Source organism: Callorhinchus milii, unplaced genomic scaffold (genome assembly GCF_018977255.1).
Source record: "Callorhinchus milii isolate IMCB2004 unplaced genomic scaffold, IMCB_Cmil_1.0 Scaffold2, whole genome shotgun sequence".
Classification (NCBI taxonomy): Eukaryota; Metazoa; Chordata; class Chondrichthyes; order Chimaeriformes; family Callorhinchidae; genus Callorhinchus; species Callorhinchus milii.
In genome coordinates, this window is record NW_024704743.1 from 35,805,416 (window position 1) to 35,823,317 (window position 17,902).

At 43.1% G+C, this 17,902-nt stretch overlaps 1 protein-coding gene across 8 annotated transcripts in view; it reads left to right on the forward strand.

The window, feature by feature from the left end:
* Positions 1–15,627, forward strand: part of rreb1a (ras responsive element binding protein 1a) — a 136,489-nt gene extending 120,862 nt beyond the window's left edge. For 6 of the 8 annotated variants that reach the window (XM_042332105.1, XM_042332107.1, XM_042332103.1 and 3 more), the window contains 3 exons: positions 1,970–2,134; positions 3,223–4,020; positions 13,221–15,627. In XM_042332105.1, coding sequence (XP_042188039.1) covers positions 1,970–2,134; positions 3,223–4,020; positions 13,221–13,774 — 1,517 coding nt within the window. In that variant the 3' untranslated portion in view covers positions 13,775–15,627. Of the gene's footprint in view, positions 1–1,969; positions 2,135–3,222; positions 4,021–6,685; positions 6,894–13,220 lie in introns of those variants that run through there. The other 2 variants (XM_042332109.1, XM_042332108.1) reach the window with 2 other exon arrangements.
* Positions 15,628–17,902: the final 2,275 nt, after the last annotated feature.

Genomic DNA, 17,902 nt, shown 5'->3' on the forward strand with positions numbered 1-17,902 from the left:
CAGCTGCACTTTTGTAACAGATACTGTATCTGCAGCTGGTCAAAGTGCAAAGGGGTGGGGGGGGAGAAGGTGGGGAATGCTTGTGTGGACTTTGCTTACTCATGCTGCTCTACAAATGAGAGTCTTATGTAAAAGGACCGAGTGCTCTTCCTTGCAGTGTAGTACTGCAACTACGTGTTTGAAATAGGTCTGAGTTCACAGTGACAAAAGACGTCACTCCTCTGACCGTGCTTGAATGTTATCTTATGGACATCATTCTACAATTTCTCCCCCCACCCCCACATGTTCCCTTCTCAACATTACTCCCTGTCATGGAGGTGATGGGGGAGAGAAGGGTAGATGTTCTTCAGCTCGGAGCTATTCAAAGAGACAAGTAGAGGGAGAATTCCTGTGCCTTGTTTTTCTGCTCCCTTCCCCCTCTCCCACCTTAGATAATTATTTGGGGAGGACAAGTTTGCAGGGCTATGGAGAGAGAGCATGGGAGTGGGATTGAATTGGATAGCTCTTTTCAAAGAGCCGGCACAGACACAATGGGCGAATGGCCTCCTTCTGTGCTGTATAATTCTAAGATTCTATGAACTATTGTGCAGAGCTGAATTGGGCAGACTCCTTAAAGAGGAAATGATGTGAAATAACAGCAGTTTCTTAATGTTATCTCAGTAACTTAATAAATTGGCTCCATGTGTGAAGTGTGGATCTGAATCCCATGGCTGCCTGTCACTCCAGACCAGCCTGTCACTCAAGGCTGGCCAGCCTGAGGTTTATTAAATTGAATCCATCGAATGGATCAGTTCCATCTTTTGACGAGAAGGAGACGTTGTTGATCCCTGACTGATCAGGGAGTGTTTATTGATGGTTATTATAGAGAACGATGGGCCCAGCTGGAGGACTATGCAATTTCACACATTTGTCAAGGTACTGTAATTTGAAGTGGATCAAACACAACTATTAGCTATTTTAGAGGATCTCATTAAAAGTTTGTATTACAAATTGTTCAAACTCTGCAAGGGGAAAAAATCCTCCAAAATACACCAACTTTGCATTTCTAACCATGGTGGGATCACGTTAACATCCGTAAGGATAAACCTAGTTGCACTATGAATAGAGAAGGAATTTCTCTACACTCACACTTTGATGTCCAGTCCTTTTTTCTGGGTTGTCCCACTCCTTGGGTGTTCTTCCAAACATGCCAAGTGACATCTGTCAAATATCACCACTGTTATAGATGTGTACTAATAACCAGGTTCAAAAGTTTGCTTATTTTGGTTGTGCCAGGCACTGAGAACAAACCATTCTGGGGTACGAAAATGGTTTCTTCTCACCTAGAGAAAGGAGCTTCACCTTCATTTCAAACAAAAAGAGCCATTCAACAGTGATGGGTCCAATGGGCTGCTTCCTGCAGTTACACTGTTTATATTGCTTTGTGATATTACAAGAGGAGTTACCATGAGTGTTATCTCAGCACAATGCAGATGGAGTTGTTGCTTTTAATGAAGTATTATTTANTTTTTGATAACGCTGAAGAGCACGATCTGCTCTCAGACCAAGCCGGTGCTTTGACTTCCTGGAGTAAAAACCATAAGCCAGGGTGTTCCAAACCAGTGTTGGTATTTATTACAGTGAAGCAATTTCAGGCCATAGTTATCTTTACTGCACAGATACCTAAATTGCATTGCAGAGGAGTCTGGGGCTGTGCAGACTAGTTACTTATTGACAGGGCTACAAACCCCTTCAATATCAGCCTGCAAACACGCAGTGTAAATTTGTTGTTTTGGGGGAAGGGGTGTTCTTTGTCCTTTTGGTTTGTGAATAAGATGGCATGCTGACTAACTTGGCAAGATGATTGATACTGTTTTGAATAAACGCCAACTAGCCGGCGGTTAAATTAATTATAATAAGACAATGCAATTCTCAAAACAAAATGCATCAATAGCAACCTTTTTTATTTTTTTATTTTTTTTAACAAAAGGTCAGAAGCCCTATCCCTGCCCTAAATGTGACGCGTTCTTTTCTACTAAATCTAACTGTGAACGCCACCTCTTGCGCAAACATGGTGTTGCCAACCGATCGCTGCGAAGAAACGGGCTGCTTGCCAAATCCAAACCAGCTGAAGCAAAGCCCCGGGAGAGCACAGGTAACTATCAGAGAGCCCGTTCCGCTCAGTGTGCTGTTATTACAGGTTACCCGGGCGCACTCGCTCCACTTGAGGGAGGGTGGTCTGGAAGCGCTGCGGCAGCAAGATGCCAGTGTGTAGAATAAACAGTGCAATACAAACCCCAGGCTCACGTACGGTCACTTTGCGTGTCTTTGAATTGAACTAAAGGGTCTCCTCACTTTCACGCAAAAGCACGGGCCAAACTTTTTATTTCACATTTTGCCATAGGTCCATCCTTGAGTAGAGTTATCATAATGAACTCACTCACCTCCCTTCTGACTCTTCTCTGCCTCCCCAACACAAGCCATCAAACACACAAGCCAAAAGGTGTGCTAAAAGCTTTTAGTTGAAAACTCTCTTCCCCTTTAAGTAATCGGGCTACAAATTGTATTAATATCGATTGCAGAAAGCAGTATAGAAGTGTACCATTATACCACCTTGCGTCAGATCTAAATTTACCAAATTATTGGCTAAGTGTATATATACATCTCACTGAATTGAATGAATTGGAACTTTGTGGAAGTCTTGTACTGCAAATGCAAATGGCTCCTTTCTCTGAGGTACAGGGTTCAATTCACTTAAATGTAAGTAGTTTGGCTGAATGTGTAAATATGCGTACATGGTGGGATGTCTTTAACATTTATAAAGTTTGTTTTTTCTCTCTGTCTCAAAAAAAATCTGTCAAGGTCCTTTATTTTCTGAGGTAATTGGTTGGGCAGGTTTGGACTGCCTGAAAGGGAAAGGTTTAAATCCAGAGTATGTAGGTGCAGTACTCTCCAATGATTGTATTTTGGCACATGTTGTATTTGTCTAATGTATGTTAATAGTGTATGAATTCAATGTTTAAATCTTTCACTCCTGAGAAATGAAGGCATCTTTATGATTTTCAGTGAGCAAGTAGGTTTCGGCCTAATGTGTTCAATGGAGGTTAATGTTGCATGGAATAGGCTGAGTACCTACAAGGGGGGGGGTTACGGAAACTTTGAACTTCATAGTGTGGAAAAGCTATTCTCTGATTTATTTATTTGTGTGTGAGTGACATTGTTTGTGTGTGTATTGCTTTCCAGGCAATTCTTCGGAAGCAGAGAGTGATGCAGCAGGACCCTCTACAGCAGCTCCAACAGCGCCCAGCTCCTCTCCAGACTCCGCAGGGAGCCAGTACGCCGAGCTACCAGGGAGCCCCGAGCCTTCCAAAGAGGACCCCACCGCAATCTCCTCCGAGAGACAAAAGAAAAAAAATAGCATGTCGGAGGAGGAGGAGGAGGCAGAAGAAGACGCGCAGAGCAACAAAAGCCTTGATCTCAACTTTGCCAGCAAACTCATAGACTTCAAACTAGGCGGCAGCCACCCGCCCGGGGGCAACAGCTCGCAGCAGGAAGGGAGGAACGTCTGTAACGTATGTGGGAAAGTCTTCAAGTACGCAGCCACCCTGACACGCCACCGGAAAGCTCACGCTGGCGAGATAAGGAGAGAAGGCAAAGGCGGCAAGAGAGGCCCCAAAAGAATAAGCAGCGAGGCGGAGGCACCGAGTTCCAACGTAGCACGCAAGCGGGCAGCACAGAGCCCGGCAAGGTCAAAGATCAGCGACGAGACTTCAGCCGAGTTTGAGGGGAAAGCAGATCAAGAGGTAAAAGGTAGCCCGAGCAGTCCGTCCAGAGTCTCCGAGGAGGAGTGCACCAAGAGGCAGAGTGACAGCCAGGATGGTGAGCCTCACACAGCAGAGCTCTCCACAGGGCAGCAGGACGCCAAGAAGCTGGGGCCCAATAGCTCGACTAAGGCAGACAAGAGGAAGAAGATTTGCACCGTGTGCAATAAGCGCTTCTGGTCTCTGCAGGACCTGACACGTCACATGAGGTCGCACACAGGTAAGAAACAGGGGGGGCTGTAAGGTGCCACTAATGGGCTGGTCAGAGGGGAGACCGTTCGCTTATGGTCACCTCCGGGGGAGCTGGAGTGCCCCGTTGTCGGCAGACCGGTGCTATTTTTGGGTCGATATTGGCTTTTGGTGGAAGAAGTTATTCAAAGGGGAGAATTGTCAACTACTGCTGCCCTGAGATAGCACTCTCGCCTCAAAAGAGTCAGAAGTTTGTGGGTTCAAATCCCACATTGGGACTTGAACTCACACAGTCTAAGCCGACACTTCAATTCAGTGCTGGGAGCGTTGCATTGTTGGAGGTGCTGACCTTCGGATGAAACGTTAAACCGAGTTTTTGCCTGCCTGTTCGGTTGGATGTTAAAGATCCCATGGCACTTTTAGAAAAGAGAAATTTGCTAAGTAAAATTGGTCACCAAGACTGTTTGTGGGACATTGCTGTGCACAACTGATTGCCATGTTCTCCCACAAAATACATTCAATTTACAGTATGTCCAATGAAGTGTTTTACCACATCTTGACGACGTGATAAAGCTCTAGATCAAATGCAAAGATTATAATGTACACAAAGCAACCTCAGTGATGGGGTTTAGAACAAGAGTGTTTCTTCCCAAAGCACTATTTCCACAAGGCCTGCAGTGGTTTAAAGAAAAGGCCCGTCACCATTTTCTCAGGGCAGCAAGGGATGGGCAGTAAGTTCTGGAGTAGGATCCTGAGGATCAGTGACAACAAGAGCAGTAGCAGTTGAAAGACTTGACTGGTTTCAGTAGATACAGGGGGACTGCAGATAATGGGTTAAACAGTAATATTCAATAGAAGACCAGAGGCTCTTTTATCTTTGAAGTCACCAGAGTCAGCCGCTACCTCACTTCCCAGTTTTCTTCCACTTTGAAGTGGTTTTCGTCCCACTAATAAAAAGGAAAGGAAGGAGCTCTGTGGCTCGCAATGTACCCCTTCCAAAATGGAAAAACTTCTGGTGTAAAAATAGTTAGCAGAATGAAAGGGACACAATAAATGCCATTCTTCACTGGGCTGCAGGCAAGCAAAGACAAGGATTTAGTTCAGGGCCCTGGGAGGTATCTGTGTTCTGTGCTGGTGTAGTTGATGTATTGGAACTGGTAAACAGATGGTCCTTGGCCAATTTGCACTTTATCACTTCAATATAGCTGGAAAATCAAAACAAGATGTGCTGACACACTTGGGCTGCTTGCCTTTCGAGATGGCCATCTATTCAACAGTGTTCGCAGCTGGAGAGCTTCAGGGGTTTAGGGATGTCGAGAGATTTTTTTTCCTGTCTCCTGTTTGTGGTAATGAAACACCAGCTCTTATTTGTTCTATTGAATGTATTTCGCACAACATTGCGATCAGTGATTGAAGCAGCAAACAAAAGTAAAACATCACCTATGGCTTGGAGCGAGAGTGAGGAGACCCATCCCAAAGAATATCTTTACTTCTCCATGTTTTTTTCCAATCGTCTGTGGCCCTGTAATCAAGCCCTGTTATCGGCTGTGCAACAGAAATTAAACACTCCTGCCTTTCGAGCTTTTAATTTGCGTGACACTCCCTTCCTTTCACATGAGATTGTAGTGGGCACGACTGAACAACAACTTGCACTTATTAGGGTTAGGGTTAAATAGGATGTGTTCCATGTGTTAACAAGGTATGGTGGGGGAGGGGAGGTGGGCGCAGTGGGTTTAAAATCATTTATTAGGGTTAGGGCAGAAAGTAGGGCCACTGTGGCTGAAACAACAGACCCAAACTCCAAAGAGTTGAAATGTAACCAGTTTCCAGCCTTTCCTACACACTTCCAACCTTTCCTTCTCATATAGGATGAAAGTTTCAAAGCACTGACAACAGCGATGGGGATCACCGAGCAGAGAGAGAAGGAAGGGGAGTTTGTGGTTGTTTGACCAAAGGCCCAGTCAAAGGGAGAATGTTTTTGAAAGGGTTTTGAAAGCAGAAGGAGAATGCAAAGCGAGAGGGATTTAGGGAAAGAATTGCAGTACGTAGGACCACTGTGGCTGAAGGCTTGGCTACTGATGCTCGGACTGATAAACAACAACAAATTGCATTTATATAATGTAGCGCCTTCCACATCAGGAGGACATCAACGATAACAAAATTACATTTATATAGCACCTGTCATGTCGGAAGAACATCCCAAGGCACAGAAAGCAGTAGACCAATCAATAAAAGGCAGTATCAGTGATTTCCTTTCTCCTACAATCTGCAAGCTTTAATACCAAAGGTTCTACTTAATTTACTTCATCCTCTCACGGATCCTTTTCAACCTTGGTGGTCTCTGAAATCCTTATCCCAAATTTCCATGTTTCGCCTCTCTTCTTCCCTTGCCCCCTTCAAGGCCGGTCTCAAGACCCTTCTCTTCGACCGTGCCTTTGGTCTCCCTCCCATCTCTCTGCCTTCCCTCACCCCTACACCACCCCTCCCCCATGCTCGGGCTCAAAAACCTGACTGGTCAGCGCTTTGGGACATCTTCCCAACATGAAAGGCGCTCTATAAATGTAATTTTGTTGTTGTTGTTCCCACTGACCCCATTTATAAGTAAACCTTAACCCTGTGTTGTAATACTTAGACTGTAGCAGATATCCTGAATGTGTTCTGAGTGAGTCTGGCGATTCCTCCTACTTTCTCTTTAGGATTGGTCTCATTTGCTGTCTCCCAGCTGGGACAGGGAACAAAGGAAAGCAGAAGCACTCGTGAGATTCCTCCCATTCCCCCAATTCCTAGAGTTGCCTTGAAGCAGGCCAGAGAGCAGGTCGCTGTGGGTAGACCCAGAAGAGGAGAAGCAAAATGAGAAGAGAATAGAGAGAGTTCATATCTTAAAAGAAACTTCAACCCTGTAGATGAATAAGGTTTGTTAAAGAACTTGCATGAGGGGGAGTTTATGTTGCCTCATATTCTATTTCTTGGCCATGCTGTTGACTGTATTCAGCAGGAAGCTTGCAGAGAGCTCCTGGTGCCTGCTAACCATCCAGTGAGGGCTCAAACCCATTCTTGTCGGATGTCAGATCATCAACTCGTGCCTATCTTCCTTGGAGGGGAGGTAAGCGGGGTCTCCTGGAAGCTGAACTGATGACATGTTTGGCAGTGAACTATTGGAATCAAGTCAATTCTCTGTGGTCTCGGTAGCCAGTTCCTGAGCCAGTCGGGTCCATAGTATTCCAAGGCACTGCTGACGACAGCCCAGCCAGCCTGGCAAATGAAAGCAGGTGGAGGAGCAGACCAGTCACTGGGGGCAAGTACTCCTCCCATTCAGCTCCCATTAACCCTCCAAACGAAAGCCCTAACGGGTAAGGTGGTGCTAGCTGGACAAACAACAGGAGAGTTTACCAGAAAGTGTTTTCAATGGTAAGCTATGCAGTTTTAGCTGGTTAGTCTCCAGCAGTACCCCAACCCGCACTCTGGGGTCCCCAAGCATTGGTTCTTGCCAACCTATATCCGATACTTTCCAGGATTAGCTAAGAAGGATGGGTCCCTCCAGGGAGAGAGTGCATTCCATTCCAATGAACATCTCTGGAATGTGTAGGTGGGATGCAATGATTTCTCAGTTTGGTTTGGATACTCTTAAGCATGGTGATGGGTGTCACCCATGTTGATCAAACAAAACTCCTATTGTGTGGAGCTAAGCACTGCTTTCCCTGATCCTGACGTTCTTCATGATTTATGCAGCAGGATTATTTTATTAGCCAGCATTTGCCTGCATGTCTGTAGGTAGGTGTGCGGGTACACCTGCGTGTGTCTGTGTGCGTGTGTCTGTGTGTGTGTGTCTGTGTGTGTTTGTGTCTGTGTGTGTTTGTGTCTGTGTGTGTGTTCGTTGTTACTCAAATTTTTGCTTAATCCTTGCAAGTAATGCAAGCTTCACAAATCTTTCTCTCTCTCCAAAACTTGACAGATTTAAGAAAACTGATGCTATTTTTCTTGTCCTGACACGATAAGCTGGATTTTTTTACAAATATAGGAATCTTGCAGCAATGAGTCCTGTGTGTGAAATGGATGGACTGAGGCTGTTCCACACACACTATAAGGGTACTGCTAATACTGCTTTCCTGTGCTTGCCACATCACTGGGATCAAGCTAATTACAATCCCGAGTGAATAGGAAATGGTTTGGTGTTTCTCCAATAATCTGATTGGGACTTAAACTGCTATTAAGATGGTATGATAATAATCAGGTCTGACTGAGTCCGCCTGTAGGGCAGAGCTCCCTTCTACGTAACCCCGCTGTTTAAGCTGTTAGCTTGCCCTGATAGTACAGCCGACACAGACTGGAGTGTAGCATTCTGTGAATGGACGTTTCACGCACCCAGTTTGCCGCTAGTTTAAGACTTACGTCAGAATGTTTTAGAATATTTGCTGAAAATAATGCAAACGTTTGGACTGGCGCCAAACCATGGTGAGGTCTGTGCGATGCTACGTGGGTTTGCTTGCGGTAGACTGTATCTACACTGTTTGTGTGTGCTGTCTCTGGCCACAGAAAGGCCCATTGCCTTTAGATTTCAGAGGCCTGAAGTTCTTGGAAGAGAACTGCAGAAGAACGCCTCTCAAATTAACTCTGAACTTAAGAACTTCTGTCCAAACTTTAATATTAGTTCTTCCGGCTAAGACTAATAGGATTTGAGGCCTGTGATTGCCAAGTGGCCTGACGTTTGCCTGTTTATTTCCACTGTATTTTGCCTTGTTTAATTAAGAACATAAGAAATGCTAGATGAAAAAAGTACAAGGTCCATTAGTTCACCTTCCACCTTCCTGGCGGTCGCATGCACATATGTCCCAAACTACCTATGTACTATATCCCATAATGTTATTTCCTAAAAGAAAACTATCTAATCTGTTTGAAAGAATCAACATTCCTGTTTCAACCACCTCCCTAGGTTCACTATTCGCTCACTGAAATAGTGTTGCGTAGATTCCTTCTGAATTTACCCCCCTTCAATCGCAGGCCATGTCCTCTGGTTCTACTATTCCGGAAAACTTGAAACAACAGCTTGTCATGATCTATATTGTCTTGCCCCTTTAGAATCTTAAAGCAATCATGTCACCTTTCAATCTTCTCTTTTCCAGCGTGAACATGCCCAATTTACTTAGTCGCTCCTCGTACTCCAATTCTTCCATTCCCTCAATCACTTTGGATGCCATCCTCTGTATCTTCTCAATTTCTCCAATATCGTTTTTGTACTGTGGCGACCAGAACTGTACACAGTACTCTAAGTATGGTCTCAGCAATGATTTATACAGTGGGAGGATTACCCCACTATTTTGGCTTGCTATTGATCTTTTGATGCATCCCAACATTTGGTTTGCTTTACTCACTGATACAGAGCATTGTTGGGAGAGCTTCAATTTATTGTCAATCAGGACCCCCAGGTCCTTTTCATTTTCCATACATATTATTTTCCTTCCATTCAAATAATAGTGCCTTCCAGTATTTCTTGTCCCTATGTGAAGTACTTTACATTTCTCCACATTGAATTTCATCTGCCATCGATCTGTCCAATTACCAAGTATGTAACCTATCTTGTTCAGCTTCGCAATCTAACTTGGTGTCATCTGCAAACTTAGCCACTGTGCTTGCAACTCCTAGTTCCAGATCATTTATAAAAATATTAAACAAAAGAGGTCCAAAAACAGACCATTGTAGAACTCCACTGGTAATATCTTCCCAGTTTGATGATATTACCTGTACCACTGCCCTCTGGGTTTTTCTGGTCAACCAATTGCATATCCATTGTAATATACCTCCACTGATTCCGCTTTCTTTACTTTCAGTACCAGTCTCTCAAGAGGAACTGTATCAAAGGCCTTACTGAAATCCAGATATACAACATCCTCAGCCTTACCCTTATCAAGCTCCCTTGTCACACTGTGAAGGAAAACCAATAATGGTTAATAATAGTAATAATAGTGGAGTCCTGTAGCTCAGTGGTTAGAGCACTCGCTTTGCAAGTGAGAGACCTGAGTTCAATTCCGGGCGAAACCGTGGGCAAGTTTCCTTACTCCACACACCTAATAATAATCCCTCCAAAACCAAAAACAATAATAAATTGGTCATTTTCAATCCACAACTGTTTGTGGGACATTGCTGTGCGCAATTGGCTGCCGCGTTCGCCCACAAATATACAGCCAATTCACTTTACACTGTGTTCTGTGAAGCGCTTTGGGACGTCCTCCCGACGTGAAAAGCGCTATATCAAATGCAAGGATTATTATCATTATTATTATTAATAAATTAGATTGACAAGACCTTCCCTTGATGAACCCATATTGGCTATCATTTATGATTTTATTTCTGTACAGATATTCCATGATTTTATCCTTAATAAGAGTCTCCATAATTTTACCCACAATGGACGTCAAACTTACTAGTCTGTAGTTTCCTGGGTCACCTTTTGTTACCTTTCTGAAAAACAGGAGTAACATCAGTTCTTTCTCCAGTTCCCGGCAACTCTCCAGTATTCAGTGATTTTTGAAAGGTTTGTGCCAGCGTTTCTGCGACTTCCTCCCTTAGTTCCTAAAGGATCCTCGGATGCAATTTATCCAGCCCCTGAGATTTATTTACCTTAAGTTTAAACAGCTGTTTGACCACCATGCTGGTAGAGATATGAATAGTGTGACAACTTTTCTCTGGACATCCTTGAGTTCTCTTTCCAGATCAGATGGGTTACCCATCTCCTCTTTGGTAAAGATTGATGCAAAAAACTCATTTAGCATTATTAGTCTGTGCAGCATTATTTGTCATGTTGTCTCCTGAACCCATCTTCAGGGGCCTATTCCATTGTTTGTTTTTCTTCTACTCTTAATGTAACAAAAAAACTTTTTGTTATTATCCTTCACATCTCTTGCCATGTTCAATTCAAAGCTTTTCTTTGCCATTCTGATGCCTTTTTTTGCAGTCCAGGCATGCCTTCTGGTATTAAGTCTGACTTATTTCCTTACGATGACTTGTTTCCTCTGTCTTAAACCCACTCCCTTGAATCCACTTCAATCCATGACTGTTTGTGGGACATTGTTGTGCACAATTGGCTGCTGCATTTCACCCACAAAATACACAGTCACTTTACTTTACAATATATTCTGTGTAGCGCTTTGAGATGTCTCAAGGACGTGATAAGGTGTTATATCAAATGCAAGGATTATATTATTATTGTTCACTGACAAAGACAACTGAAAGTTAATCTGCCTCTTACTCCAACTCTGCCACTGCCATTCTCTGTGGTCAATGGCTCACCTGAGCCAACCCAACATCAGAAACCTGTTGTTGGTATATAAGGTCACCTCGTAACCCTATATGATGATGCACTTTTTAAAATTAATTCCACTTTGGCTTATAAAGAGGGAGTGTGGTTGGTGGGATCACTCCTTCACAGCACTGCCCAAAATTTTGTTTCTTCTTGTTATTGAGGTATACAATAACGTGGTTTTAGGCTTGCGTGTGCTTGTGTCAGATACCCGGCTTACTGAAAAAAAGGTATAATTGTCTGTCTTCGCCTCTCTCTGACTTGGGTTGTGTGTATGTGTGTGTTTTTCTCTCTCACACTCACACATGTGTATATTGTAGTAATATTTGCTTACAGGCCCCCCTAACAAAAATAATTAAACAGATTGACACCAGAGCCGTTATACACTAGACCCAATGAGACAAAAGGGAACAGAGTTCCTGCAGCTGTTCTCACACAGCAAGTCTTGATGTCAGACAGCCATGTTAGAGCTTGGTGCCAAAGGTGAGGGAGGGAAACTGAAGAAGACCAGTTCACTTGGCCGATCTCACAAATGATCTCTAAACGTTCCAAAGAGCTTCATTGAGAATTGTTGTGAATTGCAGTGACTTTGTATTTTGTGGGCAAATACAGCAGCCAATTTGCATACCACAATGTCCCTCAAACAGTCATGAAATGAATGACCAGGATATGTGGAGGATTGGTGTTCAGGACATCGGGAGAATATATAATAATCCTTGCATTTGATATAGCACCTTATCATGTCTTCGAGATGTTTCAAAGCTTTACAGTATATTCAAAGAATATACTGTAAAGTGAATTGACTGTATATTTTGTGGGCAAAATGCAGCAGCCAATTGGGCACAACAGTATCCCACAAACAATCTTGGATTGAGTGATCAAATTATTTTTATTTATTTTGGAAGGAATTATAATAATAATAATAATCCTTGCATTTGATATAGCGCTTTTTACGACTTCTAGATGCCTCAGAGTGCTTCACAGAATAGACTGTAAAGTGAATTGACTGTATATTTGGGGGCAAAATGCGGCAGCGAATTGCGCACAGCAGTGTCCCACAAACAGTTGTGGATTGAAATGACCAATTTATTATTGTTTTTTTTGAGGATTATTATAATAATAATAATAATAATCCTTGCATTTGATATAGCGCTTTTCACGTCGGGAGGACGTTCCAAAGCGCTTCACAGAATATACTGTAAAGTGAATTGACTGTATATTTGTGGGCGAACGCGGCAGCCAATTGCGCACAGCAATGTCCCACAAACAGTCGTAGATTGAAAATGACCAATTTATTATTGTTTTTTTTTGGAGGGATTATTATCAGGCGTGTTGAGTAAGGAAACTTGCCCAAGGTTTCACCCTGCCTGGGAATCGAACCCAGGTGTCTTGCTTGCAAAGCAAATGCTCTAACCACTGAGCTACAGGACTCCCCTGGACTCCCCCTTATTACCCCAGGAAAACTCCCTCCGGGGATAAACTCCTTTCTCGTTTCAAATAGTGCCATGAAATCTTTAAACAATTACCTGAAGGGTAGATGGGATTCGGTTTATTATCTCATCCACAAAACGGCACCTTTGACAATGGAACATTTCCTCCTCTACCCCAGCTCTTCATTGGAGTTTGAGCCTAGACTATGAGCTCCAAGTACCGACATGGGCCTTGGACCCACAATCTTCTGTGCCAAAGATGAGGGTGCCAGCAACTGAGCCAAGCTGACGCCCAAGTCAGCTAAGTTAGCACAATCCCGATCATCAGCACTGAATTTCTGATCTATACAGTTCAGTTCCACGCTGAGTGTTGCATTCATCCCCCAAACCTTCAGGGAGTTCCTGTATTACCTGGTTTGAGTGATCGGCTCCATGGTAAGAGGGTTGGTAATGTTTTCATGCACTGGGCGCGATGCTGAAAATAACCGACTGCGTTGCTTGTTTCAGGTGAGAGACCCTACAAATGCTTGACCTGCGAGAGGACCTTCACCCTGAAGCACAGCCTTGTCCGACATCAGCGCATCCACCAGAAGGGGGAGAAGGCGGCGAAACGTCACGGGAACGAGAACAACCCGGATCAGTGCAAGGGAGACAATGACAGCGAGAGCGACATCGACCAAGCAGACTCTACCCAACTCTCGGAGAATGAAAGCGAAACCCTGACCAGTGTTTGCCTCAGTAACGACTCTCCCCCGGCTCTCAGCCCAGCCGGCAGCTCCTCAGTTACCACAGGCAGCCAGTCTCCCAACCAGACGGCAGGCAAAGCGACAAATCCCGAGACCGGCTTCCACCTTACGGGAGCGGTCAACGGGGTGCGGCAAGGAACCTTCCTCATCCAGGGCGTCAGCCAGGAATCCGGGAAGAGCTCCGAAAAGATGCTGGAGGATCCCACGGGCCCCTCGGACATCATTCAGAACCTGCTGGGCATCCGCAGCGTGTCGCCAATGAACCACGTTCTCAGCTCGGTGGAATCAGCGCCCCGCTTGCTGGGAGTGGAGTAATCTCACTCACATTACATTTGCTCAAGTTGCTGACAAGTTGGGCCACAGTACTTTCAAAATCTGACGGACGTACACTCTAAATACACCAGACAGGGCACGGAGGTCACCGAGGCTAGAGTTATTATTTTTCTCCTCTTTCCACCCTCTCCTCCCAGTAAATCTTGATGCTTTTGCTCTGGTGCTATCGGGGAGCCTTAACAGACACTGGGAGCGAGAAGAACCCAGTGTAATTAAATGGACTGTCTTTTGTATCTTCCAAGTGCCTTACTACCTGACTGATCCGCACCTTGAACCGCTGATCCAAGGGGTCACAAAACTTTGTCGCGAATCAGTACATTTCAGCCCGTTGAGAACAACCTTGGGATCGGAATCCCCTCGTGTTGCGTTTTTGTTTTTGAAAGCTGGAAAATAACATGGGAAAAGGATCACGTGGCATCCTAACTCACTTGGCGGGCTGTGCTTGTACTTTTAATGAGAAGCTGAACTACTGTACTAAGTCTTCCACGAAAGCCTTATAATGATCACACTGACTGACAATCTTTTGGAGAGGGGGAGGGGGGAGATTTTACTCCATTATGAAACAAACATAGGGACAAAATAGCAATTCTATGATTTGTTTTTTATAGCTTTGCATTTGCGGTGGACGTGACAGTGCCATCTTGTATTTCTTTTGTAAATTTGGTCTTTAAAGATGGGCTTTTTTCCCAACCGAGGTGGAACTCACTGCTCGCCATCCATCTGCGAAAAGCTGGGGGTGACTTTTGAAAAATCCTTTTCGTTTTTCTTTTTCCACAATAAAAGGCGTAATGGGCTGTTTCTGCTGAAAATGAGAAAATGGGACTAAAAAGGTAAAATTAATTAGGAGAAAGCGAAGATGTGTTTTGTTATAAAGTTGTTATAAAGTTTATATCCGTATAAAATTCAGTGCAAATAAAATTTTAAAATTATTTCTGCTCTCAATGGTTTAACACCCAGCGACTCGGGACAGGAGCCATTAATCAACTATATAAGTGCAGAGCCGTGTGGCAAAAAAAGTTTAAAAAAAAGTGTTTGCAGCATTAAGCTGGACAATGTACTAGCAATAATCACTATTGATCTAAAGCTTTATTTAGTATATGTCTGTACCAGCAATATTAGTTATATGGGCCTTGCCACATTTTATTGATATTTTTATTAGAGGAGTTTTTTGCGTCTTGACTGAGGAATTTATTTTGTTTTCTTTTTCAAAACTGTGAAAAGGAGAAATTCATTTTGTGTTGAATTAAGGGTGAATCTTAGGTTAGTGTTGCATGTTGGACTAATTTGTCTATCAGTTTTTTTGTTTGTAATTCTGACACTCTTTCTCAGGGCTTTTTAAAAATGCATCTACTAAAATCCCTTTCTAGTTTCAAATTTCCTCCGTTTTAAAGGACTTGAAGCTGATATAATTCAATCACTACATGAAGCACTTGACTGTGAAAGAAAATGTCTAATTGGTTTACAACTTGTTCAAAACGAATCAAATTTAAAAAAGCAGTCAATTTTCACATGCGCCACAATTTAAAGCTTTTATCAGAGGTTTTGCGAATTTATGTCTATTTTCAAGAAGGAAAACTTTTCGGGGTGTTGGAAATGGAAGAAATATTAATAAACAAAAAAGAAATGCGAGCCAGAAAGCATTAAGAAAAATAAAAATTCAGAATCCATATTTTTTTGTAAAGGGAACCTTTACTGCTGCTACGTTTTATGTATACATTTGGTTTATGCCACATGAACAGAGAGAATCACATGGAGTTTTGGTACTTACTTCCAATGCAAAATTTTTTAAAGCTGTTCTGTATCAAACCATCTAAGCAATAAAATGTTATACTTGAGCTGCTTCATTTTTTTAAAATTCTGTTTATTAAAATCACTTTTATTCAAAGGTGATGCCTCGCTCTTACACTCTTGCTTCGCCACTGTTAAGCGCTCCGAGGCAATGCACATTAATACAAGTTTTTGTTGCTTAGAGTGGCACTCAGCTACACTGACCCAGAGTACCAGGTTTAGTCCTCAGTCTGTACTGAGTTTGCTGATCTCAGCAGGGTTAATACAAATGGTCTCAATGCCCCTGAGGTAAGGAAAATGAAAATTAGCCAGTATCCCCACTCCTGATCCCTATCCAGAGAACAGTACATGAGCATGTGTATATGTATGAGCACAATAGGTGTGTTTGGTTGGGATACCACTATGGTCCATTAATCCGCCAGAACATAGGAGTACAGAATGTCTACTTGGAGGAGTTAACAGAGGACACCCAGTGCTCGTGGTACACCACCAAGAGTCAGAATTTATTCTCTGGAGAGAAGGGGGGAAGGGAACACGAGAAAAGATACAGTCATGAAGAAATGAGAAGGACATAGCCACACTTCCTTAAAACGTTGCCGTTTCCCTGTCCCTGCACCCCCCTCCCGGAATAATGTTCTGATGGTACTGTTAACTAGATCACCGTAAATGTTAACAAGATCACAAGTAAATTTCCCCAAACTGTCAGGCCTTGACCCAATAAAATAAATATTGTATCTTGTCTGCTTGTAGACCTTTTATCAGTTCTTATTTGCCAGTGTGGCTAATGGCAAGGATCAGGAGTTGCTTGCTTCACATGAATTCCCTCTCTTCCCCCTCCCCCACTTCCCTTTTGTTTTCTCAGTTCAGAATACTGTTAGGATAACGCAGCAGAAAAAGCACGACTCTATTCATTCTGTGTGTGCAACGATCATTAACCCATCAGACCTTGGGGATTTCTCTTTGGTTTGCAATTGCGTTTTTTTTCTTGATCTGCAAAAAGAAAGCATGTCTTTTAACCTTTTTTTTGTGAAACTTCTCGCTTTCACACTCAGCAGGGTGGATATTTTTCCATCGCTATATCTGTAGGTCAACTATGAACAATAGAGCTTGAATGTGCATGGTAAGTACACATGCCAACAAACAATTTATTTTAATACAATACAGTCTACACTTACATAGCACCTTTCATGGGTCTCAAAGCATCCCAAGTATTAAAATTGCTTTCTGTTTCACATAGGTTACAGCAAGATTGAGTAATGAGAATGGTGTTGGGGGAATAAAATGAGAAAGGAAAGCTTTGCTTGTGTGGATCATGTATTCATTCTATCCTGCCACCCATGTAATGTTGATGTTGGTATGATGAGTCAGTGTGTGTACACTAGTGTACATTTTTCACCCCAGCATGTCTATGGAGTTCTTTACTGGGGATTGTCTAAACTCAATTATGTGGCAATCAGGTTATCTTTCTGGACTGTGCCTTTTTATACCAACAGTACCACATCGCCCAATGCAGGCAGATAACATCCTTTATCCTCTATTCTTTATCTTTAGCCTCATGGCATAGATGTACGCCCTTATCAATAGCACAGTTAGCATGGAATAGACCATGATTATCTGCATATGTTGAAAGGGTCATGTGGCTAACCCCCCAAACCCATGCTTCAGGACACTACGTTTATGATGCTACACAATGTATTGTGTGTATGGGTATTCTTGTGTCCTGTTATGGTCTGCCAGTTGTGCAATGGGACCACGTTATCAAACTATAGCCCTAATGCCTTCATAATCAACCTGCAGTTCATCATCTTAGTTCAGTCTCTGTGATCAAATACCGCATTAGAGGCAAGTGACTGAGGTTTCTTTCATTCATTATAAAAAGATATTGTGCATCACAAGCCATTTAAACTGATTGAATATTAAGATGAATAGGCTGTGAGGTTATAATGCGGCTGGCAGTACCTCCAGATAATTGTACTGGTGACACTCGAGACTAGGAGAAAGTGAGCAATGCCACAGGTTTGCTGTCTCTCCAATTGTGGATCTGCATCTCTGCAAATGAATCAGCCTGTGTCCCAGGAATGCAAGTGGCTAACATACACCTGAAAATGTCCATAGAATCACTCTAAAACTTAGAAATGAACTGTTAATTGTTAGTGAAAAGTCAGGGCCAATTTTTACAACCACATTTCTACTCACAGCTACAGTACATATAGCAGTAGTAATAGTAAATGGTCTCCAGACACAGCCAGAGGTAGAGTGGTTCTAGACACAATAGAGATAGAGTAGTTTTAAATACAAAAGACCCTCAAGTCCAGTATGTGT